The sequence below is a fragment of the Numida meleagris genome, chromosome 11, assembly GCF_002078875.1.
Source record: "Numida meleagris isolate 19003 breed g44 Domestic line chromosome 11, NumMel1.0, whole genome shotgun sequence".
NCBI classification, from domain to species: domain Eukaryota; kingdom Metazoa; phylum Chordata; class Aves; order Galliformes; family Numididae; genus Numida; species Numida meleagris.
The window spans coordinates 11545312-11571018 of record NC_034419.1 but is presented as its reverse complement, the minus strand read 5'-3'; the positions used below and the strand labels follow the sequence as shown (position 1 = coordinate 11571018).

General features: G+C 44.6%; 1 protein-coding gene across 2 annotated transcripts in view; it reads right to left on the bottom strand.

Moving 5' to 3' along the window:
• Positions 50 to 25707, bottom strand: part of QRICH1 (glutamine rich 1) — a 26056-nt gene continuing 398 nt past the window's right edge. The window contains exons 2-11 of one of the 2 annotated variants that reach the window (XM_021409994.1): positions 25178 to 25238; positions 21305 to 21634; positions 12801 to 13820; positions 10249 to 10426; positions 9474 to 9628; positions 8562 to 8676; positions 7168 to 7276; positions 6683 to 6834; positions 5914 to 6004; positions 50 to 5111 (exon numbers count right to left, since the gene is read on the bottom strand). In XM_021409994.1, coding sequence (XP_021265669.1) covers positions 4919 to 5111; positions 5914 to 6004; positions 6683 to 6834; positions 7168 to 7276; positions 8562 to 8676; positions 9474 to 9628; positions 10249 to 10426; positions 12801 to 13820; positions 21305 to 21613 — 2322 coding nt within the window. In that variant the 5' untranslated portion in view covers positions 21614 to 21634; positions 25178 to 25238 and the 3' untranslated portion in view covers positions 50 to 4918. The remainder of the gene's footprint in view (positions 5112 to 5913; positions 6005 to 6682; positions 6835 to 7167; positions 7277 to 8561; positions 8677 to 9473; positions 9629 to 10248; positions 10427 to 12800; positions 13821 to 21304; positions 21635 to 25177; positions 25239 to 25707) is intronic. The other variant, XM_021409993.1, reaches the window with a different exon arrangement.

Sequence of the window (25707 nt, the reverse complement as noted above, 5' to 3'; positions counted from 1 at the left end):
GAAACACCAGGCAAAGATGAATGGTTCTCAAAGAGACTACAACAAAGGCTGCAGGGAAAAACATTTTATTTCCAAGCAGATTACAAAGAGCAGAGAATATAAGAGTAAAATTAAATTAAAAAAATAGTTGAGTGCATCTCTTTAAAATGATTTGTAGTGTGAGTTACTCACGGGGCAAAGCTACTGGAGAGTTCTGAAGGTCACTTTGCAGGATGCCAATCACATGTGCTGTTTAGATCAGGGTCAACATGGGAGGGACAGACAAGACGTATTTTGCATATAGGCTGCACACTCATTATCAAGCAAGGCTCTGGGCTGCAACTGGACCCTGCCTTTCCGAGACATCCTCTCCACCTTGTTCTCCTGCAGTTCCCTCTTGAGTTCTAGACACAGTTTATTGCTGCTGTAAGTGGGTTCAATCTGCCTCCCCATCCTGATGGGCTCAAACAAGAACAGAGAAGCAGGCAAACTCGCTGCCGTGCACAAGGTTGTACAGGGAAAGCGGGTGCAGTGCTGAGAACTGAGCCTCAGCCACGCAACAGAAGGGAACCGATGGGTAGGGGACACAGCAATCGCTGCAGAGATTGGAGGCAGCGTGTCAGTGAAACTTCTGGAAGAAAATTTGAGATGCTTGTTAAGGTAGGAAGATGCTCGACTTAGCACTGCCAGCAGTTGAGGAGGGCTGTTTCCTATGCATTGGCACGAGTGAGACAGAACGGGCTGAGACAACTGGATAAAGTACGTTCCCTGTAGTACTTGAGAGGAGCAGTTCCAGCAAGAAGATGGGGAGAAAAGTCCCATGTAGGGTGGAAGACAGTTTATATCCCTCTTTAACAGTGATTTAAGAGCCCAAACACTAATTGCAAGTAAGTCACTATTAAAATTGGATGGCAATACAGTTCGGTTAGACTGTGCAGAGTCCATTAGCATCTAGCAGCACTCAGACCAGCAAGAAGATGAGCGACTACAGCATCAGCAAGGCCTCCACTCCACATGTGCTCAGAGGGCTCATTTCTGCCATTTTTGAAGCTGTTCTTATCACATTCATTCAAAGTACACCAAGGCAGTTAGTAGCCCTGATGCAGCTGAGAACAAGACTTTATTTCTGCCCTAAGCGCAACAGTGCAGAAGAGGATTCTTATTTAGGGATCAGATTAAGTCTTTTTCATTGGCCCAAAGCAGGATCTACTTCAGACATTGTCTGGAATCTGAAGCCAAGGAAATCTCTGAAGCAGCCAACAGACAAGTGCCATTTTAGGCCACATTTAGACTGTTCCTTTCACTCACCACTTCAGGCAAAGGTAAAGAACCACTCTCTAGTCTGCTCTCTGCCATTTCAGCCATTACCACTTAAAGGAAATACTTGAACTCTTGAAAATAAATGAAAACCGAATGCTGCCACAGACAAGTGTGTAAGAGAGGCTACAGTGTTCTGTAAGAAAGCAATGCTATTAGTGTCAAGAGGTAGGACAACACATGAGTCTAATGTCAGAGTGTGAGGTGCTTTACAACAGTCAGTCATACTCTGCCTTCTACAGTTCCTTCCATATCAGAGACAAGATGGGCATAATTCAAAACCAGCAATGCAGGGTCTTCTAGCTTGACTTTCTCAGCTTTAGTTATTTAAAGATTGATGCATTTTCAGCCTGTCTCAAACAAGGCATAGGGCATGGAGAGTTCTCATTTAATATATACACGCATACAAGAGCTAGCAATTTGGCACTCTCGGAGCCTAGGTGGAATGCCCTTTAAGCAGCGAACAAGCTGGTTATAGGAAAGTGTTAAAAAGCTATTTTACATGTTTGCCTGGGAACATCTCCCAGAACTTGGATAGCAACCCCAAGCCACAGCACTCTCCTGTGCTACTCTGTGCACATGTCTTCCTATGAGCCCCTAAAAGGGAGCAGATCCTGTTCTTCTCTATCAAAGAACATAGTATTTATATTCTAGAAATACTGTACCTTTTAAACTAGCTCCAGAGAGCCAGACTGGAAGCCAGGCCCAGAAAAATAATCCTTAAGTCACAGTATATCGATTGTCTCTAAAAATAGGGAATGAATTAACACAAGTGGACATTCTGATGAGACGGTACAGAACAGTACAGCAGTCCACTTCTAAGTCAGCAAGTTCATCTCTTATATACGTCCAAACAATGAGAAAGTAATGGAAACACTTCAGTCTGTCAGAACACAACCAATCATTAGGAGATCTCCACAGCTAAGTATAGGCCAAGTTCCTCCACTTTCAAGCTGTATAGTCCAAGACCAAGGAGAACTCTTCTCTTATGAAGACTTGACATCATTGTGCTGTTAAGGGTAGTAAGGAGAATGCACCATCTAGAATTTTTAGGTAACGTGAAATTTTGTTTCTCCTGAAACTTCAGCTGAATTATCTGTTCAACCCTAACCTGAAACTGCCCTAATACTCTTTTAAGTTATTCCAGCTTCTGGCAATTTTTTAGAGTAGAGGTGACTCCCAAAGCCACTTAATGAAGTGGCTTGTACACTTAGTACCTGGCAGATGACTTAAATACCCACTGCATTTCTGACGGAGATGGAGAAAGCAGCAGGCTCACATGAGCGCAGGCATGCTGGAGCTAGTTTCACATGCAGTATTGCAGAGCACACACTGGGACCTGAGCACAAGTGGTCAGTCTGCAGTTTCTCTCGCATTGTTGTATCTCTCTTCCAAAGACAGGGCAAGCTGCCCAAAAGAATGGGAATCTGCTCTGTGCAGGCCAGTGAGGCACCCTGAGCAACAACCACACCCAACTGCTGGAAACAGCAGGAGCTGGCCCCTCACCACATCCTTAAATACTGAAGTTAGGGCCAGTCACTACGGTATGGTAAAGAGATTATAGGCTTTTGACAGCTGAAATGGCACTAGCAGTCCTGACAGCTGCCCTATCAGGAGGCAGCTGCTGGCTCCCCATGGCTGAACTTCGCTGAAGGTGTATGTTGTCAACATGACACACCATCCGGACACCATCTTCCCAACTTACCCACCAGGATGTGGGCACCAACCCAATGTTATTTTCCCCTTGCATAACTCTGAGGTGGGACACTAAGCTATAAGTCTATGTTAGAGTGCAGGTATCAGTAATAACAGTGAGTTGCAACCTCACCTCTCTGCACTTACTTAAGCACAGTCCTATACAGGGAACAAACTAATCATACGACCAATTCAAGCACATCTGCTTTCTCATGAACACCACCATCAACACGAAGCATCAGAGGCTTGAAGTCTCGCTAGGCCCACACACCTCTACAAGGATCAAGAGCACAGAAGCAGACAACATTATTCCTATTCTCATTCTATGTGCAGATTTACACCGTGTGCAACCAACAGAGACAGCAAATCTTCCTTCTCAATACAGACAAGTGTTGGCCAACAGAAGCTTCAAAAAAGTTGCTTGCCTGTAAACAAGTTCTTTTATTGTAATATATATATAAGTATATATCTACCTATGTATCTTGGAACAGGGAAGGGACATGAGATGGAAAAGCAGGGAAGACAAGTTCAAGAAACAGAGTCACCTCTCTGCATCCAAGAAGCTGGTGGCACAAATCACAAGCCTGGCTAGAGTGATCTCCCATTTCAAGCACAGTTGGCTACCCACTGGCTTCAAAAGAGTAGACTATTTGTTAATAATATAGAATAGAGCAACTATTTAAGATGCAGGAAGGCAAGGCTACATGGTTGGGGTTCATGATCATGAATGATGCCAGAAGCTACACAGCTGTGTTAAACTCTGAAAAAGCTGTTACATGGCAGGAGTAAGCCACAAGCTGCTCTCAGAAGGCCCTGGAAGGCCTTTTTCCCTCCGACACAGTTGGTATGGTGTGTTTGTAAAGGCGGGAGAAGGGGATTTGCCTAGGAGTAAAGCCTCACTGGTCGGCCACAGAACATTCAGGACAGACTGACAGCCTGATCTGGTCTCACAGACCCATGTTCCTAGCCTGACACCGAGCTTCCATCAGCAAGCAGACAGCCAGGTTCTTTAACAGAAGTTAATCCCCTTCTACCTTCCTAATTTGTCGGGGTGAAAGAAGTCCAGCAGACTCAAGCTGGAAAGCACAATCAGGGATGAAAACAACCAGTTTGCATACTGATCTTTGTTTAACGACCCCCCCCACCCTCACAGCTCACTCTTCCCCAAAAAAAGACACATTGTTCAATGGCATGTTGAAAAGACGTGCTCATCATTCTTAATAAACAACTAGAGTAAGAATACATAAGAGAAACAGGGTGGTATCTTTATATGATACACAAGTGTATGTTACAAGAATTCCATCAGGCACAGGAGCCTCAAGGTTTAAGGCCTCAGTATTAGGCCAAAAAAGAAGAGTGTGGTAAAGTTTGTACTTTTAACATCTAAAAATGTCACTTAAAGGTCTGAATAGAAATCATTGTTTGTTTTTTTCTTTGTATAAATGACAATTGTAGTTCACTCTCTCCTCTTCCTTCCAAGATAACAGCAAATTAACGTCCAAGCACAAGAAAAGAAGATGCCTGCCTCTCTTCCACTGGCTGAGCAGGTCCATCCATCATTCTGTGCCCTCTAGGCTGCACGTGCTCCAAGGAGACAGAGGCCCCAGTCATCCAGGCCAATCCTGAAGTTCATATTTTCTACATCATAAAAAAAATCAGAGTCAACCAGCAGCTTTCCACAGCTCCCAGCTTGCAGGGGATATGCAGCCTCCAATGATTCCAACAGTTTGGTGTGTTGGGTAGGATACACAATGGGTAGGTTTCCTTTAGATTCTTTTTAAAGAGAAGAAGCCTAAAAGGGCTTCATAGCTACACCAATAAAAAACCAAAAACTTAGGCATCTCCTTTAGTGTAAAAGTCTGTACAATTCTTTGCTTGTCCCTCCCCCATCACCCCACCCCACCCCTTCTGAGCCAAGAAGGATGCCTTAGTGCATGGTGCTGGCATTAGCCACGGCAATAGCTTCCTGAATCTCTCGTATCACCAGGATCCGGGTGAGCATCTGCTCCATCTGCTCTCTGCTGATCGGCTGGATGGAATACCAGATAGGGCTGTTGGGGGCCACCACTGGCTCCGGAGTCAAGTAAAACGTGTCATTCCGGCCTTTCACACTCTGGGGGCTGCATGAGGAAGATCAGAAATAACCAGACTAATGGAATGTCCTGGGTGGGAGAGACCTCCCCTGTCCTCATCCCAGGCCTCACAAATCCTGACAGTGAACATCTGGCTGATGAGACACGAAGGTACTTGTTCTGTAGGTATGGAGTTACCCCTAGGGACAACGGTGGTCCCAAATGTTTAAGCCATGCCAAGGTTAAAAAGCCATGGCATCAACTACAAGAAAGTAATTTTTATTTCCCACTGGTAAGTGTAACAAACACCTGGCCTTAACGATCAGAGTGAAGCAAAATTAAGACATTTTTCACATGCAGGCTAGCTGCAGAGCAACCCATTAAGAGGAACACACACTTTAGTTATCAGAATTGTAATAATTTAGAGGCGAGCCCTTTGAGGCTCCCTCCAATTTCTAGTCCTCATTTTTGTTCAGAAGCCAATTTGAATAGCACCCTAATCTCAAGCAGTGGATGCTTCCAGATCACTTGCTTGCAAGTCACAGGCAGAACAATGAGCTCATGCCAATGCAACAAACCTTCGGAGTAAGTCTGAGATTAAAAGCAGCCAGTTCACTAATTACAATTTGTACCTTTAAATACCATAAAAGTTCCAAGTTAAGTTAGGTGACCATACAGCAAAATCCCACCCTCTCATAATCAATACCCTTCCCCATCTATGTAAATTTATGCAAATGCAGAAACCGTGCCAGCAGTAAAATGCTGCCCTGAAAATTAGGCCAGCAACAAAACACTGTGCAACATAATCAGTGAAGACAAGCAATGATACACATGGAACAGAGGCTCTCACCATTTGAAGAGGTAGAAGTCATACAGCTTTATCGGACACCTCAGGGGGTTCTCTGGATTCTCAGTCTGCTCTGCATACATGTCATCTGTAACTAGAAACCAACCCCCCAGAAGTCAGTCAGACACTCCGTATGAGAAGCACAACAAACCGAGCAGTGCCACAGAGTCCCTGAAGCATTTTGTCACCATGCAATAGCTGGTAGGAAACATATGGCTGTTTCAGGGCAAAGCTGCCCAGTTTCAAGTTCTCAAAGCATCATATGGAGAGCTTGCTTTATTCCAGGCATACTGAACAATACAACCCATCCACAGCCATTTTTCCATTTCTATCTGTGCCCAAAGTGACAGAGATCTCGCTACTGAGAATGCAATGTCTGAGCCAAATCCCAGGTTCATGCTTTTAAGAGGGCAGACTCCATTTATGTAGGAATTCTACGCAGTTCATGTGCATTGAGCACTCTGAAAAAGAGAAGTCTTTCCAAAGAAGTTTCTCCCCCTCTTCATAAACACTAACAGTTGCCCCCTTGCCCATAATAACAGAACAGGCAAGTTATCCTCAGCTCTTGACTGCCTCAGGTAAGGCTGGCCTCCAGAACATGCTTCTTATTAGAAGGTACTATGCTTGCTCAGAGGGAGCGCACAGATTTCATTCTCTTAGGCTGATAATAATTGTCAGAGCCTGGGCTTCTCACAGTTCCACCTGCAGATACCTCCAGGTCTCTTCAAGCCCAGTATGTAAATTATTTCCAAAGAAAACTTCTAGACCCTACCTTTCTGGCCTGTCTGGTGTGCACCATGAGCCTTCAGATAGCGGATACTCGTGCTTTTATCCTTGGGATTGGAAGGGTTCTTCTTGGTCTGCCTCAACACCTTGGAGAAGGCCAGCTTCATGTGCTGGTCTACTGTCTTCAAAAGGAAGTATCTGATCAGAAAAAAAAAAACAAGACATTCAGAGGATACAGCCTCTACAACAATGCAATTATCTTTACTCATCATGAGCCAGTTGAAGCTCAAATCAACACTGAGTTAAAGATTGTTCCAGCAAAGCATGCCACAGGCAGAAGTTTAGTTTCCCCTCTGCTAGCTCATTTCCTTGTTGCACAGCATCTTCTTTGCCTGATGAGGTTGCAACAGGGATCTGTCTGCAACCATTCAAAATTCACGATGGTGCCTTAATCCAGCGCAGCAGTTTCCTAACAACCCTACCAAAGTGAAGTTTTTACGCTGCAAAAGTCTCAATGGCACAAGTACTTACTTTGTATTAAAAAACATCAGTGTAGTGAGCAAGGTGGAAGGGGAATGAGCTCCCAGCTGCTTACACTCCCACAGCATCTCTTCTGTTACATGGCTGGAGAGGACATAACCTGCAAAAATCAGAAATTAGTATCACCCCAGGAGATAGTTACGACAGGAACACAGGCAGCATTTTCTGGTCTGTAAGTATTAGGGAATACAAATCTTAAGAGAAGGAGGAGATCCTTAATGATGTCAAGATTAATTACCACAGAAATAACTTTTTAAATAGCAGGTACAATTAAGAAAACAATTGTATATATATACGTCAACCTCAAATTGCAGAGAATATACTCCTGCAATATGTCTAGATATGCCAGCCTGACAGAAATAAATACGTGCTTAAACAGCTTTTAATTAATGGCTCAACTCCAATGCAGATGCTCCTAATCCAATAATATGTGAGAGCAGGCAGGCCAGTATAACAAATCAGCTCTTGGCCCTGCGCACAGCTTCAGTCAGTACACGGTGCCAAGTGATGTATTTGGACACATGAGTAATCCTTTGATTCTCAGATTTTTTCCCCTTTGTGTCGAAGAGGAAATACTACACTCCAAATACACAGATAAATAGAAAAAACAGACAGCTCTATGAACTCCAGGGCTTGTGGAATGACAAAGCACAGATCAAACAGCCAGAGTGAAAACAAAAGGATTCCAAAACTCACACTGCTACTTAGCCACCTAGCCTGTAACATCAGCTGCTTTTCTGAACGCAAGCAATAGCTTCTTCACTGACATCTAATCAGATCAAAGGCAGTGAAGTCATAAGAAAACAGATTTCTGTGCTCTAAAAACACAATGCTTACTTTAGTTTTTGTACACAAAAATCTGTCTCTTCTCAAACTGCCCCCTTACCCTTGTTGCCATCATTTTCTAAACACAGGATAGAGATGAGCTGCTTTTGATTGCAGCAGCAGAGGCTCTACTCACACTTTTATTAAAAAAAATTGACACTGAGTGGGTTTGGATATGGAAGACCATATCCACCTGACTGTATGGCAACATGACAGTGTTGCATCATCTCCCAGAGCAAAAACATATGCTACAGGCAAGATGTATTAGCACTTCGGATGAGGAAGCTCAACTGGGATCAAGGATCTCCAAGTAAGCCAATCTCATAAAACCACAAGGTTTCCACTATTTGCCTTCTGATGGGCGACAAGCAATACGCAAATAGTCCTCAACAATCAGGGCTACAGCCTATAGATGGAACTTTCTTCTACCTGATCAGTATGATCTATCTTAGAGACATTAATTACTTTGAAAGGGCTTCTATTCACGCCACACTCCTGCTGTAGCTTTCAATTAAACATTCTCAACTCCAGAAAGTTTTAAAGTTCTTAAAAGTTTTTACCAAGGGGGGAAACACGAGGCTGAACATCCTTGAGAACCTCGTGCAGCCATTCAGTGAAGCGAATATAGTAGAGATCCGAGAAGATGTCATCTACTCGCCCATTTTCAAAGAGATACTGTAAAAGATTCACAACACAGTCCAGTACAGTGACAGCATGTTCCTCTCAAACAAGATTTTATCCTAAGAACCCACGCACCCGGTTACTCGAACACTTCACAGCATAGCACTGAAGACTAACACATACTATCTAGAGAAGTGAGGACCCTTGCACTGAGAACAAATAATCTCAGTTACTATCAGGGGAATGCAAAGACAGGAAGGAGAAACATCTTAGCCAGCGAAGTTGGTTGGATTTCACCTTTTATTTTAGATGTGTTCACTGGAAGTTCATTCCCATGACTGTCCTGTGGACTCTAGACTCTTTCAGATAAAGAGGGAGATGCCAATTCTCCTATCAGTTTAGTTCTGTTCCTGCAGTTGTTCCAGGAAGCGCACTAACATTACCAGTTTAGACTTCCCACACCACAGAAAGCTAAGTTTTTGCCTTTTAAAGCTTCAGCTAGATCAAGTCCTGACAGATTTCTCAAACATCAACCCCTTGCTCCTCTCTCCCCCCAAAAGTCAAACTTAAAGGATTTCTTATTCCCACCGTGACACTGAACTCATACTAGCAATTCCTCATAAAGTTACTTCAGGGGAAAAAAAGAAAATACATTGCTGTTTATCAATTACATATAGTCAGCACATCCTTTTTTTCCCCCCTTCTTAAGTGTAAGAGGCAAAGACTTTTTTCTTATGGAATTTTTGGGAAGCTCATTAGAAGCAAGTCTCCATTTCTATAGAGGAGAATCCTCCCTATATATTCTGACAACACGCACAGCCCTGCTGCACATAGAACTGCCCTCCCCCTACCTTCTGAATACACAGGAAGATATAATAGAGCACATCTGGATCATAGGGTTCACCATCACCATTCCGCGCTTCTCGTGTCATTAAACATAGACCATAATTCAGCTCAGCCACAGCTGAAGATATAAGATCTTCCTGGAACCTCAGCAGCTGACGCCCTGGAAAACAAAACAAAGCCGTATTATTTAAGCCATAAAGCCATATTATTTCTGACCTTTCAGGAATGATTTCCCACATCTCCAGCTCTGCTGTCTATCTGGCAGGCCTAGTAGTACCACATTCTCCCAGTACAATAAAGAAAACCAAAATAAATCAAGATGTTAAGCTGTCAGATCTACCAAAAAGATAAGTGGGCAGGAATCCAAGAGGAAGACTGCACCATGCCAACTGCATGACGACTGCCTTCTTTTACCATGTACAATGAAACGCTGCCCTGCAGCAACAGGAAAACAGCAGCTCCACAACTGCTCTACCAGACTGGCTGGCACACACAGCCATTTTGTTCGGCCACGCATTACAGCCATATAATATCCTTTTCTACAGCCACTAGACTAGTTGCTCAAGTCGGCTCAACACAGACCTATCATATTTCCATTGGAACATGTCCTATGGCATTTGGATCGTGCAATAATGAGTGCTGGAAAGTAAATAAAAGTTTAAACTTAAAAATAATCACTGACAAAAAGGTGTTTTCCAAGAGGAACGTTAAACAGTTAATGTTTCAGTCATTGCCTAATCTCTACTTGAAAGAAAAGAAAGCTCTTGTCATGACACATACTTCCAATAGGTGCTAGCCTATTCTGGGCTTCTTTTTCCAGCTCTGCATTCTTGGTCTGTGCCCAGCTTTTCCATACTTCAAGCCCTTCTTCTGGCTTCAGAGAGTTTGGAAGTAGAAGTTCAGGTGAAGTCTGTGGCTGCTGCTGTGGTTCAACTTCAGCAACCTGAACAGTTTGAGCCTATGAAAGAAAATATTTCAGTTGTATATACTTTTAAATGCAACAGCTGCATAGAAGACAATTAACTGCAGTGCTACGTCTAGCCCCAGGACACAAGGCTTTTGCAACACCCTCTCCAGATTAATTCAAGGCATGTAATCTTTGCTGTCTAACTTGCTGTTCATGAAAGAATATTTGTCTCTCCAAGTATTTTTTTTAACGGACATATCTAAAATCCTTTCAGTAAATCCACACTAGTTGCTGACTGATGCACTCAGAAGTCCTGCAGAACATCGCAGGAGACCTAGCAGCAATGAGCAGTTCTTGCTGCAGTGCCATGGAGAAGTTAGTTCACAAACAAGGAACTTCACAGAGCTGAAATCCTCTCAAAAAAAGACTTCTAGTCTCTTCTCCAACAGCAAAACAAACTACTGATTTTGTTCCAAAGCATTTTTCTTGGATTTAGTCAACTTGCCATGCTAAGCCTCCACAAAAGACCCACCACCTCACTACAGCAAGAGTGGCCCAATTGCTCTGGCACTATTAAAGTCCATGATGAAAATGTTGTAGACATCAGTAATACCCGTACCTTAATGGAACTAAAAACAAAACACCAACAAAAAAAGCCACCACAACAGCACAATGAGAGAGGCAAAGCCTGTAAGAGCCTCAGACTGGAGCTTTCAGACTGCCTACCTCTGATTTGTTGTGCTTCTGTTGCTGCTTTGTTTGTTTTTGCATCAGCTCACAACTGCTGTTTGCATATCAGCCCCTCCATCACCATAGCTGCAGAGGGAGACTACCACTGAAAGGCCTCAGCTTTTATCAAGGCAGATGGCAACAAAGTTGAAGCTGTCAATCAAGCCTCTGTTGTAAAGAGGTCAGGAGTCCAGAGTGACACCCCATCTCTACAGGAGCCAGGATTTTGCCCCCACTCCCCTCCAGAGTATCGCCCCATCAGCCTCCGAGCAACACAGAGCTGCTCAGAGGCAGCCACCTCTGGCAGCCCCAGCTAGATGGGGGATCTTCTGTCCTGACCTCACAGCTGCCTCATCTGCTGTGAAGGCAACACACAGGCTGGAGTGACTGGACTGGAAGTTGCTTTTTAAGTGACTTCTTGCATTTTTTAAGGAACAGAAGAGAATAGCTGCGGCTTGCCCCAGCTAAGCTGACTCTGACAGGGACTGTTACAGTTCCACAGCTGTGAGACAGACAACACCCAAAAGTGAGATGCTCCCCTACAGTAGCTTTATCATCCTTCCTAGAGGAAGGCCACATGCCTCCCAGGATTGCCTCCATGTTTAGGGGGTTACACAGTACCCAAAACTCCAGACTTGTAATCCCAATACTGTCTTGATGCCCAAGAATCGTGGACTGCTACAAACAGGAATACACAGCATTGGTAGAAGCTTTACAAGAAACCATCAGAGAAATTATGGAGTTCATACCTTGGAAAGGATTCTATGAAAAGACCCTCGAAATAACCCCCCCAAAAAAAACCATTCAGCAGGAAGGCAAGAACTTCAGTCAACTTATTTTGAGAAATTGAAATGAATAAAGTTCTAGTATACCAATATAGGAAAAAAAAGTAAGATATTGAAGGCTCTTTGAAATGAACACAACAAACAAATAATAGACACAACAATAAAAGAAAACAATGGAGGTATTACATGGCCTACAGGCTGTAGCTTAAAGTATAGCTTTATAGAAGAGTGCACCCAGCAACTGGCACTTCATCTGGAGATGCAGGGAACTCTTCTCATTGAAGAAATGCTACAGGCCACAGAGGTTATGACTCAATTCAGAAACACAGATATGAAAACCAAAAAGCAATCCGCCTTGTCCCAGTGCTTACTGATGAAGTAGAGGGCACAAAGGTCTTTATGAATCCAAAAGCGTTATTTATAAACAGGAAGGAATTTATAACAACATTTATGCTAGCAGATGTGGGTATTTTTGCTCTCATTCCATTCAGCAAGAACAGGCTCTGACTCAGATCGATCTCTACACCTTCTGACTAAAAAAAAAAAAGATAGACTATACTCATTTGCACATATAAGATAGCTCATTAGGGCAATTAATCATTCAAGTCCTAAAACGCAATTAAAAATCCTTTAAAAAAAGAAGATCAGCAAATTTGGCTGCTATGTTTGTCAGGCATGACGAAGAGATAGTTACTTGCCACCGGCCATTATGGTGTTCTGGCACACCAGGCATTTACTGGAAACAGGTCGGTGTTACAGATGGGTACACCTGATCCATGAAGCCTGCTCTGACAACTAGTCAGATTTTGACATTTTACCTGGGCACTGGATCTGCTGGGAACTCCAAATGCTACGTAACAGAGTAACCATGACTTGGTCCGAGGACCAAGACCCAAGCAGGTTCAACTTACTGAGCAAGTGACTTGTAGTTGCTGCTGCTGCTGCCCTTGCTCTTGAGGTGTGGGCTGCTGCTGTTGCTGCTGCGGGTCCCATATGTGCACTGTCTGTGCTGTGTTCTGGTATGTCCCGGCCACAGCCTGCACTGCCACTGGAATGTGGATGTTGCCATTCATAAACTGCGCTGGAAAGAGTGAATTAGCAAGAGTCTGCACCACTTCCTCATGAGAGTTCTTCACTACTGAAGTACTTCCCACCATCTTATCCTTGTCATCTTCCAGCTTCACTGTGGTCAGTGTTGTCGGGGAGCCACTGACGTGGACAGCGTTGTAGGCCTCCTGAGGGATGGCGATGTGGGTTATGTTTTGCTGCTGAAGGTCACCACGTGGCTGAGCAGAGTAAACAGGGATGGTCCAAGTCTCTCCAGTGGGGCTAGTAATGGTCCCAGTGGCACTGTACAGGTGGGCACTGTCCACTGTTAGTAAGTCTGGCCTTAGAGAGACGTAACTTTGCTGCTGGCCCTGAGGAATGGCCAGCACTGTGGCAACTGGCTGCCCTGAAATAGCATACGATACAGTAATAGGCATATCCACTTTGCGTTTCTTCACCGGCTGAAGGACGCTAGCGGTGCTGATCCTCCTCTCTCCCTCTCGCGGAGAGCCTTGTTGAGAAGGCGGAGGTGACAGTGCCCCCACTGTCTGGATCTGGATCTGCTGACCACCGGTAATGGCCTGTCCTGCCACAAGCTGTGCCTGGATCTGCTGGTGCTGTATGTGTTCCTCCTGTATCTCAGCAGCCTGGATCTGCTGGGCAGTCTGCACATGCTGCACTTGGATTTGAGCTGCCTGCAGCTGAGACGGGCTGGGACTCTGAAGACACTGACTCTGTATTGTCTGGGACGCCTGCTGCTGCCCCTGGCCTTGGATCTGCACCTGGACCTGTATGGGTTGCTCTGAAGCTTGATGGACAGTGAGCTGCGGAGAGAGCTGCTGGGCGGAGACCTGCTGCGGTGACTGCTGGACCTGGACCTGAACCTGCAACGACACCAATTGGGCAGTTAGCGAGCAGCAGCAACCAGCAGCGGGGCCACTGACAGATGGCGCATCACTGGAGGTCCAGCTATGCTCCAATCTATTAAGCTCAGTTTTAATATATGGAATTACAAACTACTACTAAAGATCTCAGGAAAGTTAAGCCAGAAGAGCTACTCCAGAAGTGCCTGGCTGACAGAAGCAGGGCAGGTGCTGTGTTTATATGGCATCGCACGAGCAGACAGAACAACACGAGCTGCACCTCCATCCTCAAAGTGCTGCTGGCTCAAGCCAACAGACTGCAGCCCTGGAAGCTGAAAGTCTTCAAAGCTATTTCCATTGCAAAGTGTTATTTCAGCACAGGCCTTGCTACAGCAAGATTTTCAGGTCAAACTCAACATCAAAACTGTGATTTGTGTTATCGTGCTACAAGATCAAGTTTTTGCCTCATTCTTACTACGCCCTAAAGGCCAATTTTACTGTTTTCAACCCCAGCCCCCTACATGGCTGCAGGAGCCTGTGACAGGCAGCAAGAAACGAGGGTAGGTTGAAACCAGCACTTGGCTCCTTCCACACAAAGCAGAGAATTATTACTTTGAAACTAACTGTGAATTGTAGCACTACATAACCAGGTGTTAACACAGGAAACAGTGCAATTTTAAACTCAATCTATGTCATGAGCTGAAGGACACCACTACAGCTCTTGCTCCTTTAAACATGAGAAGTATTTATTTGACAAGGATAATTAAAACCAGTTAACTTTTCATTATTTACTTATTCCATTTATTGTCCAAGTCACTCAGCTGTATTCTCTATCTCACGCATTTAACTCAATGCCGAGTACAATGGACAAAATATGCTAGTACTTGAACTAAAACAATCTGTTTGAATTCCAAGGGAAATAAACAAATATCCCTGTGCCCAACCCAGCTGATGTCCTCACTCACAGGACACAGAGAGGTCTGCTCTCCTCTCCAGAGGCTTCCCTATTTCACTCTCTGAACAATTCGCTGCATTTGCCCTGTTCTCAGAAGTAATATCCCAGCCTTCCATGATCACCAGCTCCTCCAGGCTTCCTTAAAGCTTTATCTTAAAGGGGGAATTAATCACTCAACTTTTCCTTTCAAATACAAGAGCTTTTTTAGTGGCACCTGCAAGGGCCGTATGATGTTTGAACCCAACACTGATTTATTTAGTCATAAAACTGCCTCCCTGCTCACATTCCCTCACCCTTTTCCATCTCACTTATCAAAGCCTGGCAAGTGAGCATAACATTTGAACACTCTACACTCAGGTTTATGCTGCACAGTTACACAAAATCTCAACCCCACTTCCTACAGTCACCTCTAAAAAGTCTTAAAAAAAAATGTTAAGGACTAATTTACAGCCAATTAAGAATTGCTAAGAAGTGGGGTAGCAAAACGCACCATTTGCAAACCAATTGTGCAAGTCACCTCCTGTTACAACTCATTCTGCTCCTGGGAAGAACAGTGAATTTTAGAGGCTCCTGCTGACAGCTGTATGCAGTATGCTGTAATCCAAATGATGTGGATTTTATATAATTTCCTGCAAGGTAACAAGACACATACGACCTTGCACCAGCATGCCAGCTTAAAATGCTGCATCAGTGAGTGATTTGCTCAGGAGTTAATGGAAAAAGATGAAGTCACCTACGGGACAGTTCTTCAGTTCCATCTGATACTGAGACCACACTGCCCCACACTAGTGCCCAGCAAGCAGGCCCAAGCACCAGTCCCCGTCCTGACTTCAGTTTAAGGTCGACTGCAATTATATGTCTAAGGCAAGTATTCCCCAAAATAACACTAATCACCAACAATAAATATCATTAATATAGTCTTTAATACTAATACAAACCTTTGTTCAAAAGGCTACCTGCAAGACAAAGGCACAAGATGGGTCAACCTAAAATGCATTATCACACAGTAGATTTTCACTTTAATGTGAGAAACACTTGCTTTGTCTTCTGGAATTCAGAATCATGTCACAGAAAGAAGTAAACATGTCATTTATCCCGTACTTCTGCAGTGCATTTTAAGAGTACGCACATGTCGACTGAGAACGCCTCAGAAGTGCCCCTACCTTCACTATATACACAATTTTAAATTCGAGTTTGCTACCCTCTTCTCTTTGTATGTATGAAATCAGTATTTCTGTCACTAGCAGTAAGACTTGAAAGCCTGCTCCTGCAAGGAGACAATTTCATAGTGTTAAGTGCAGCCAGACAGGTCATGAAATGGGTTTGAGCAAGAGGCACAGCCTAAGAACAGAGCAGTACTTTCTTCTCTCTGCTTTTACAGCCTAAGCCTACATCTCTGAAAGCCATGGGCACTTTCAGCATCCATCATTTTCAGCAGGTGAGTGACTGTGACCTGGAGTCATACAATACTCCACGAGAACTAAATCCTAACTCCTACAATTGGGATGTCTTGCTACTGTTCTAGAGTTCATACAGGGTTTTTTTTTTTTTTATACATCAAAAGAATGAGCCCAGACCCAAATATGTTGTAAAAGTCAGACTCTGGAACCACTGCAAGTTCTCCATACTGCAAACTGTTGACATCACATCTCCAAATAGAGGTTGCTCCTATTTAAAGGAATATTGAGGCTCTACCTACTACACATTACACATCCCTTGTGAATTACATATCTATTTTTATCAACCATATTTTGCAGCAACTCCCTCTCTATTTTCAAGTAGCTTGCACCCAGCAGTGCTACAAGCCTACACTTCAGATTTAAAGACTTAACCCATTTGAGACAAAAGGACAAAGAATTAAACAGCATCAGCAGCTGACTTTTTAAAAGGCTGTACAGAAAGGAATGTTTTAAATTTGCAGGGAAAGACCAACAGAGAAGACAATCTTCAGCAGCAAGGTGAAGATTTAAAGGAAGAACGCTATGTTGGGAATGCCTGGATTATACTGGTGCAAGAGTATAACACACCAAGTCACCAGTACTGAAAGACTGCTTATTGTCAGAAGTTTGGATGCAACGGCATGAAAATAATCACTTCTCAGCAGGCTGCAAAGACAAATGCATTTTTTACCATAAAATAGCTAGAAGTTGGACCAAATACCTGCAGACTAGAGAATCAAAAGCATTAGATGCCTGCCCTGTCTTGTAATAGCAGGGTAGAACCAAAATTAATTCCCTTTAAGGGGGAATCTTGTGCCATTTTGAGGAAAAAAAAAAAAAGCAACACACATTTTGTCTAGAACTGAGCACATGGCAAAGAGAAAACCAGTAGCCACTCAGTAACACTGAGCCAAGACAAGACTATAGCTTACATCTCAGCTTCATCTGAAGGCAATCCCAAAAGTTAGGCTCAAAACCCAGGACAGGTAAGAGGGGACAAGCAGCAAACTCACTGCAGGAAATATACTCCAAAACCCAGCAGAAGCAACGCGAGTACACCTTGAACTTCCACACCTGAGCAAACCAGTGGAAGTAAACCACTTGGTCAAAAAAGTTTACAAGTAGAATTGCAGTGTCCTAGCTATTTTTAGCCCCATTTAAAGCTTAAAATGCACTTCCCTCAAAACCAGTGACTCCAGCACTTAGAACCAACACTGCAATGAAGGGCTTCTTCTACCATTAGGTCAGAAGGTACCTGGAGCATACAGACAAGTACAAAATAGGTGAAAAGACCGATCACTGAAGTAGCAGGAAATGGTGAACTTGTTATTCAACTGCCTTACAGGAAGTCCTCTGCTCTCTATCAAAGTAAACAAGGTCTACAGGGAGCATACAAGTCAACGTTTCAGAACAACTACCAGACACTCACTCCAAGTTTTTTCCTCTGCTCATTCATCAACATCAGCGAGACAATGCCATAGACCACAAAAGGTATTTTGCATGTTTCAACAGTTACCATATCAAGACTATGTTGTCAAGCTGCACTCTGGGGAGGGATTTAGACCAAAGACAGAACACATGAAGCAAGGAAAACAAGCAGCTTCCCCCTCCTGAAGAGGTGCCTATCTTTAAAACATCACTCTCGATTACAACCATTCTTTGAAGCAGCACAGTTGGCCCCAGCAAATGCTAATTAATACTAGCTGCTACACTAATATCTCTTACTAGAATGTTTTTCAAAGATAAGCAAACAGGAGCCCTATCTCCTGTTAGAAAAACAGGCTGAACCCAGAATCAAGACAGAGGTGAGGGAGCAGCCACTTCCACCAGAAGTGAAGGAAAGGTAAACTCTCTGCAGAACCAAAGATAAGATTTTCTTCTGAGCTACCGAAGCACATCTTTTCCTGCTTTGTTACAAATAACGCCTATACTGGTCTGAAGTCATAGAACAGATCAGGGGATGGCTAAAGCAGTAAGAAATGAACACATAAGGAACTGAGGAATTAGAAGGGCACAAGCCTTCATGATTTATGCAGCCATTTAACCACTCCCTATACAGTTCAGCAATCTAACTCACCTGTACCACATTCACCTCATCGCCAGCCCAAGAAGCCCCTACAACCTTGCCATCAGACTGTCCTAAGAAACGTTAGAACAGATACACTTCCCTACATGCACTGAATTCATGCTGCACAGAGATACTGACTCTTCACTGACATCCTTCCAGCTCCATCTTGCAGGTAAATATGAGAAGTGAAAGGAGGAAGGGGTTCACTTCTGCACAAATACCACGTTCTCTAAGCAAGTCAGTGTTAACACCTCTTCTTGCCAGCATCATCAGAGCGGCCTCAATGGCCAAAACCAGCTAGCAGAATCTCAGAGGCCAAGCTGATAGAACTCTCACTCGATCGGAGCAAAACTCAGCCTTTCCCACCCAGCCCAATGCTCCATAGAGTCTGACAACTTGACATGCTAAACCATTTATTAAGATACTACATCATCGCTGGGATACTGAGCATGGAAGGAGCTCCAAGACACTTGCACTGCAGCACCAACTGATAATATAACCTAACCTAACAGTTGCATCCACTTTGAAATAAATGTTAGGCAACAGTTTGTTGAATCTTTTAGGCAAGAAAACCCTAAGGTGGCAACTTTTCCTTCAAAACAGGAAGCGTATTTTGCCAGGACAAATACAAGCAGCAGCAGTCACGCACTGTCTTTGTTTGTCTTCAGCGACGAAGATAGAGGATGAAACCTGAGCACTGTCTATCTTTATGATCATAGGGCTGTCATCAGCACTTGCAGCCATGAGGTCATCTGACCTGTGATATTATTAGTCACCTTCAGCACCACTGTCGCACCGCCAGACAGAAGCATAGTCATTCAGAGGGTCTTCACTGATTTGCAATTGGATTAGCAAGAATTAAAAAGATTATCAAGTCAAGAACTGGGATGATCTAAGTTTGATCAACATCTCAGGGGATGACCAAAAATTCTCATAAAACAACAGCAAAGCGAGCCAGCACAATCAGACACACTGCTCTGGTGGAACACCGTCACCCCCAGAGCCCTAACACAACCTGAAGTTTTGCACACAAAGCCACCACGCTCTGCCAGTGCTGCCACAGCAACAGTCATGAAACAGGTGAATGCTATATCATAGGTTTCACCTTACCTACATCCTGACAAGAAATCTCGAAAAAACACTACAGAACTCTCACAAATGAGTAAAGACATTCCTCCACCCAATTTTTAAGAAAAAAAAAATAAGGCTAATTTGAAGATAATTCTGAGCCAGTTGCTCATATTCGGACAAATCCAGTGGCACTGCTGATGCACAAAAGCTGCGGCCACATCAGGTACAAGACGTGCCACCAGACTGTGCTGGGAGGTGGTAACAGGCTGAAGAGAGCCACGCAGGAGACAGTACAAACACTATTGTCTGTACTGACAGATGTGAAAGCAGGTATTCTAAAGCAGAGTCGCATCAAAAACAAAGGAGTAAAGTACACAACGTTACTTCGGAAAGGTCTTTGAAAGCTTGACTTTTATTAGATTTTTCCATTAGATCTTTCCCTTCTCCATAAGGTGCAGGCCATTTAGTTTAAAAAATAGGAATGTAACTCTGGCAGCAACTCTATGGTTATTTTCAAGAAGGTCAGCAGCTTATTTTCTCTGGAGTGTATGATATTTGACCTCCCTCCCTATCTCTGTTACTAGAAGGCTCACAAGGATCAAGCCTGAACTTTGAGGAGTTCCAAAAGGAGGAAGCAGTAAGAAACACATGCATACATTCGTATTCCTTGTCAGTTTTAAGACTGGTATGGGGCCTTTAGCATCTTCAAGGCCAAGGCACTGAAAAAGCCCTAATCCTTCTAGTAGTTCTGCTGAACTGAAAAATGAAACTTCTCTCCAAAAACGTGCTAGCAGGCAGAACCAAAACCATCCCTGACCACTTCTAATAGAATCATGCAGAGATCTAAGGCATCTATCTGTGAGACTAGAGGCTTCTATTCTTCAAAAGCCTTGTGTCACAAGTTACTGTAGGGCAACAGATTACAGAAGTCCTAGCTGAGAATTCAGTTACTCAGTAGAAAGAGTAATTGCAGACAAGTTTCCCAATGAAAGAGGAAAGTTTGTCTTTACTGTAGGATAAGAGCATACAAGTGAGCTGCTAGCACAAGTCTGTACTGCAGCAATCGTACCCTCATTTGTTGCAAAAGAAGAAAGCTCACAACCTTAGATGCAGGCTACACAAGTCAGAAAGTTTCCCATCTGAACTGCATCAGAATCACAGCTGTAGCTGGAGTTCAGCTGTTTGGAGACGTACCTTAAGAGAACCTCAGTAACGCCCTGCCACCTATCAACTCTTTAAGAAGTGTTTGAGGACCAAGGCAGTTGGCCCTCGTAGTTCTAGATCTTTTTTCTTGATGCTGGATGTTTCTCATTTAATACTTGATACAAATTATTTTGATATCTGTTAGAAGAGCTTCAGACGACTCCTACCACCGTGCAAAGGAGCCAGCTTCCTTGGCACATATGCACCTTGTAGAGTACCTTTTATGAAAAGCATCTTCCCATGGTTCACAACTTATATCAACTTCTGTGCATTTTCCTTCAGCTTTAAAGGCCAGTTCAAGAACTACAACTTCTAGAACATTCGAGTAAAATTATGTGAAGATTATTGATTTCATAAAAAAAAAATAAAAAATAAAAAAAAATGATGAGCATTAGATCCCACTGCCACTCTAAACAACGAGAAAAAGCAAGACCAGCAGAGGAGGAAGGGTATTTATAGCTGCTTCACAGAGTGCAAGGCTTCAGGGAGCTGTGTACATGCCAAAACTGTCAACCATTTCTCAAATAGGTTACACCACTACATTGCTATGTACGTTACTCCTCCTACAGCGGGGCTCAATGAGGCACAGTAAGACACATTTACTACCAAATTTCTTAAACAAGAGGGAAACACTGTTCTATACGAAGTTCATTGGTCCTGCTTCTTAAGTGCTTGCCTCTGATTTCAGGTTAGACAGTAGCTGGCTCTGAACACTATTCTGTGGGTTAACAAGTCACATATACTCTTAAAGATGATTTAAGATGCTTACCTGGACTTGCTGGGGTTGCTGAACCTGTATCTGCTGCTCTTGCTGAGTTTGCTGCTGGACACTGGTTGTCACAGGGCAAGCAAGTTCAAGCAAAGACCCGGCCACCTCTGTGCTGTCCGTGTAAATGCAGTTGCCGCCCTGCTGGTACACCATCGTGGTGGTGGCTGTCTGCTGAAACTCCTGCAGAGCTTCCGGCCCCTTGGAAGCCAGGGAGTCCAGGAACTCCTTCATCCTGTGCTGGGGGATCGTTCGCGCCTTCACGCGGATGTATTCTTCAAAGGAAATGGTGTTCTCCAGAGAATTATTCATATTGTAAGGTCCTGAGGGTTCCTTAAGGAAAGAGAAAGTGGAAACTCTCAACTACAGTGCTCCTTTGGTGCAAGGATATTCCCAACTCCAGTAATTAATTTCTCATACTGAGCACCGTATGAAATCTCACAAACACGTGGGGCCAGATGCCCTGAGACAGATGCTTTAGCTTTATGAGGCACCTTGCAGAGATACGCTCCTCTTAAATTAACCCTCAGCAGTTCAGGGAAGTCTGAACGATACCAGGTACAACCGTGACAACTATTTCAAAAAGCTCACTGCCATGTAACACCTTCCAGAATTGTACTTCACCCAGACCAGGCAAATCTCATCACAGAATAAATCAAATCACAGATCTCATTCGTTTGCAGCATGCAACGCTAGCGAGAGAAGCTCAGAAATCAATACCCATGGCCCTGCTTCACAGCCACGGAGGTGGGAGAACCGAGCAGCGTGTTCTGTCAGGCCATGCAGCTCTACTCGAGGCAGCTAATGGGAAGCAGAACAGAAGAGCAGCAGACACAGCATTCACCCCTCTGCTATTAGGACTAGTACAGCCCTATTGATTTGAACACAGCAAGTGAAAGGAGAGTGCTGGAATCAAGAGATTCCTCAAACAGAACTACACACACAGAGAAGAAGAGCTCTGGAAATTAAGCAGCCAAAAGCAGCACTGGTTCCTGATGTCTTTTTAATACAGGAAGAGGTTAACATGAAATGTGTAAAGACAGAAGAGAGATAGAAGCAGTCAGATGATTTGGGAAAGTGAGAGCAAGGGAGAAAAAAAAAAAAGGATGACTACACCTGAGAACATTAGAAAGCTCTAGGGTACACACTGGCAGTGTTCTTCTCGTATTGACTTAACTTGTTTAAACCCACAAATTGTTTCTGCAGTGAGCATACTGCTTGTTTCTAAGGTACTCGTTAGTCCAGATAAAGGGTAAATAAATTTGAGCTCTAACACCACTGGCTGCTGAGATGGCTGTGACAAGGCATGGAGCAGCACAGCATTCAGACTAGAAGAGGAGATCTGGTATTACCAGCGGGGAGGTAGAAAAAGGGACACCACTGTACGCTCACATCGACTGCAGTCCTTAACAGAAGAAGTGAGAAAAGCAGAACCCTTTACATCATTTCACAGTGATTTAATCAAGCGGAACCAGGACAGAAATTTTTGATTGAACAGAAGACTGCAACAACCGTGTGAAGATGGGGCAAGTTCAAGGCTGCCAGTGGCGTAACCGCATTGCTAAGTCCAACCCCAGCTCCCACCAATACCAGCAAGCACTACAGTGATCTCTAACCACTCTTCACTGTTACATGACAGCAGCCTAAGCACACAGAGTTTTTGTTTACATGGAGGAGGTTCATGGCTAGCGTGTTGGACCAGGCCCACGTGAGCAAGAATGAACACCAAAGGTAAGGGAACACGAGGCAACTCGCGCTGAACATACAATTTCCGGAATTACTGAACAACAATTGCTGTGTTCTGCAATCATTACCGAAAATACACGTAAAACACTATCAGTCTTTAGTGATAGAGAACAGAAGCTAACAGTGTCCACTTACTAAATACAACAATTCTGAAGAAATTAGCACACCGAAGCTCCCATGGAGCCCAGAGCTGGACAGAGACTCAGTTCTCCTACCTTTCAGTGATTCTGCTCTGACAACCTGCGTGACAGAGCCAATAAAACTACACACTCAGTTGCTGACTCAGCAAGGTCTCCTCCTGGAGCCGCCCAAGGAAAAGCTAAGCACATCTAAGCTCAATGCCCAGCTCTTCCCACTGAAGTGGCTCAGCTGATGCTTTGCACCTTTTTTTTTTTTTTTAAACAACCTTTTTCCAACTGACCAATGACTGCATGTCCAAGGTGACGCCAATGGGAGACTAGAGTTAGGAATGCACCTTCAGGGCCTCGGACAGGATCTACACCCAGCACACAAATTCATCCTGCACCTAACTGTAAGAAGCTCTGGTAGATGCTCTCAAGCAGGTAAACATATTCTGAGTTATTAACTTGTCTCAGTTTTCTACTTAGAACTTGCACATTTTCTACTGAAGTACCATGGCAAAGCTTTTAGAAGAGCACAATCATCGTGCACAGCCACCTTGCGGTGCATTCACTGACACAGCCTGCACAGGGGAGACTTCTGAAGAAGCCTCAAGGATGCCATGCCGGGAGCCCAGAAGCAGACACTATGGCTGCTCTTTGACTTTAGTGATGTTGATGTTACAGCCAGGTGCTGCACAGCTGGGAGGGGTCACCCCCTGGCAAAGTCCTGCCTTCTTCCTTACTGCTGCATTGGCATTCAGGCTGTAAGGGCTCAGGGAATCAATCGTGTCTTAGGAGGTTATTCACTTTCTATTAATCTTGTGAGGGGAGGTCAGCAGTTATCCATTACCCCAAACAGCTAAAGTTATGTCACGGATCTACATCCCATTAAGGCTCCTACACCGCTTCTTGAACTCCAGCCCTTCTCCCAAGAGCTGCTCATCCATACAACATGCTCCTCTGCAGCAGAGATCAGAAGCCACCAGAAACCCAGATACAGAAGCAAGAGGCCCAGACATCAGCAGGAGCTCCACCACCAAACCATCACCGACCTCTTCTGACCACCAGGAAGAGGAGCAAATAGCATGAATTTCTTACATACAAATCCTTGACCCTGCTCAGCTGCTCCATCCTAATCAGCACCACAGTCAGCCTACCATTCTGGTCTTGTGAATCTTCCCCTGCTACAAGCTGTCAGAAGGAAGCTCTTAGCTAGCACAGAAAAATCTTTGCTGTTATTGGCATGAAGTTACTACACCAAGAGCCGCTAACGCTTAAAGCACCGAAACACTTCTGTGAACCACTGCAGCATGTGATGTCCCAAGCACACAGCAGAACGCTGCTGCACCACATGGTACTGAAAGCATTGTTCCTGCTCCCAAACAGCAACAGGACCTTCCTTTCAACTCCAGCAAATAGAAAAGAGCTGAAGGCACCACAGGTAATGGAGCAGCCTGGGCTCTCTCAGAATCATTCCCATCTATTTGGAGGCTGCTTGAGGATATATTTAACAAAGAGCACTGAATGGCTCAGGCTGTGCTTCACAGCCACACGCAGCAGCACAGGTACCAGGGCTAGGTGAAGATTCAGGAAAGTAATACCGTAACCACAGCAACCGTAGTTGTTACAACTAAACTCACCCACGTTTCTGAACAGAAAAGAACCACTAAGTGCATTCAACAGGCTGAGGTTCTGTAGCATGCAGCTTACTGGTACAGCTGCCACTTTTACCAGGATGCGTTTCCTTGAACCATCAGACACACGTTAGAAATAGCAAAACCTTACTAGGCCTCGGCAGCGCGTTTTTAAGCCCAAAGAGCATCCAGGCACAATGCTTCCTTTGCTAAGTGGATGTAACCCCTCCCTGCTAGGTGCAACCCCATCTTCCAGGAAATAAGAGCACAAAACTCTCTGAAGATCACGAGCACACGCAGTTAGTTCATAAACTCAGCCCGAGGTTACTGAGAACACACACACGACTCGCAGCATGTGGACGATCCGGACTCACCAGTCACCATGGTGCATGTATTTCTGCTGCTCTTGTCCTGAGCTCTTAGACTTGTAACGTTCTGGAGAAGACAGAACAAAGAAGCCCTTTCCATCCCCGGTTCCTTTCTCTTTATTAAAACCATTTTATGTTCAATAGGCTTTGCCACTTAATATTACTGGGAAGAGATCGCTGAGCTCCGGGGAAGGCAGCGATGAGATCCCTCCCTCTGCACCTGTCACGGCACCGGGCTGGGGAAGGCAGAGCTGAGAACAAGGCAGCAGCACAAGGCAGCAGCAGCGCTGACAGAACCTAGAGGTCCCCCGGCACAAACCGCCCCGTCACCGCGCCCAGCCCCACCGCCGGCCCGGCCCGGCCTCCCTCCGCCTGCAGCGGGGCACCGGGGCCCTCCTTTGTTCCCCACGGCCCCGGGCAGCCCCCGCCGCCGCCCCGCCGCAGGAGCCATGTTTGGACTCGGTGGGAAGGCGGAGGCCGCAGCCTTCCGGTGCGCGCTGCCGCCGCCCGAGCGAGGCGGAGGGAAGAGGGGCGCG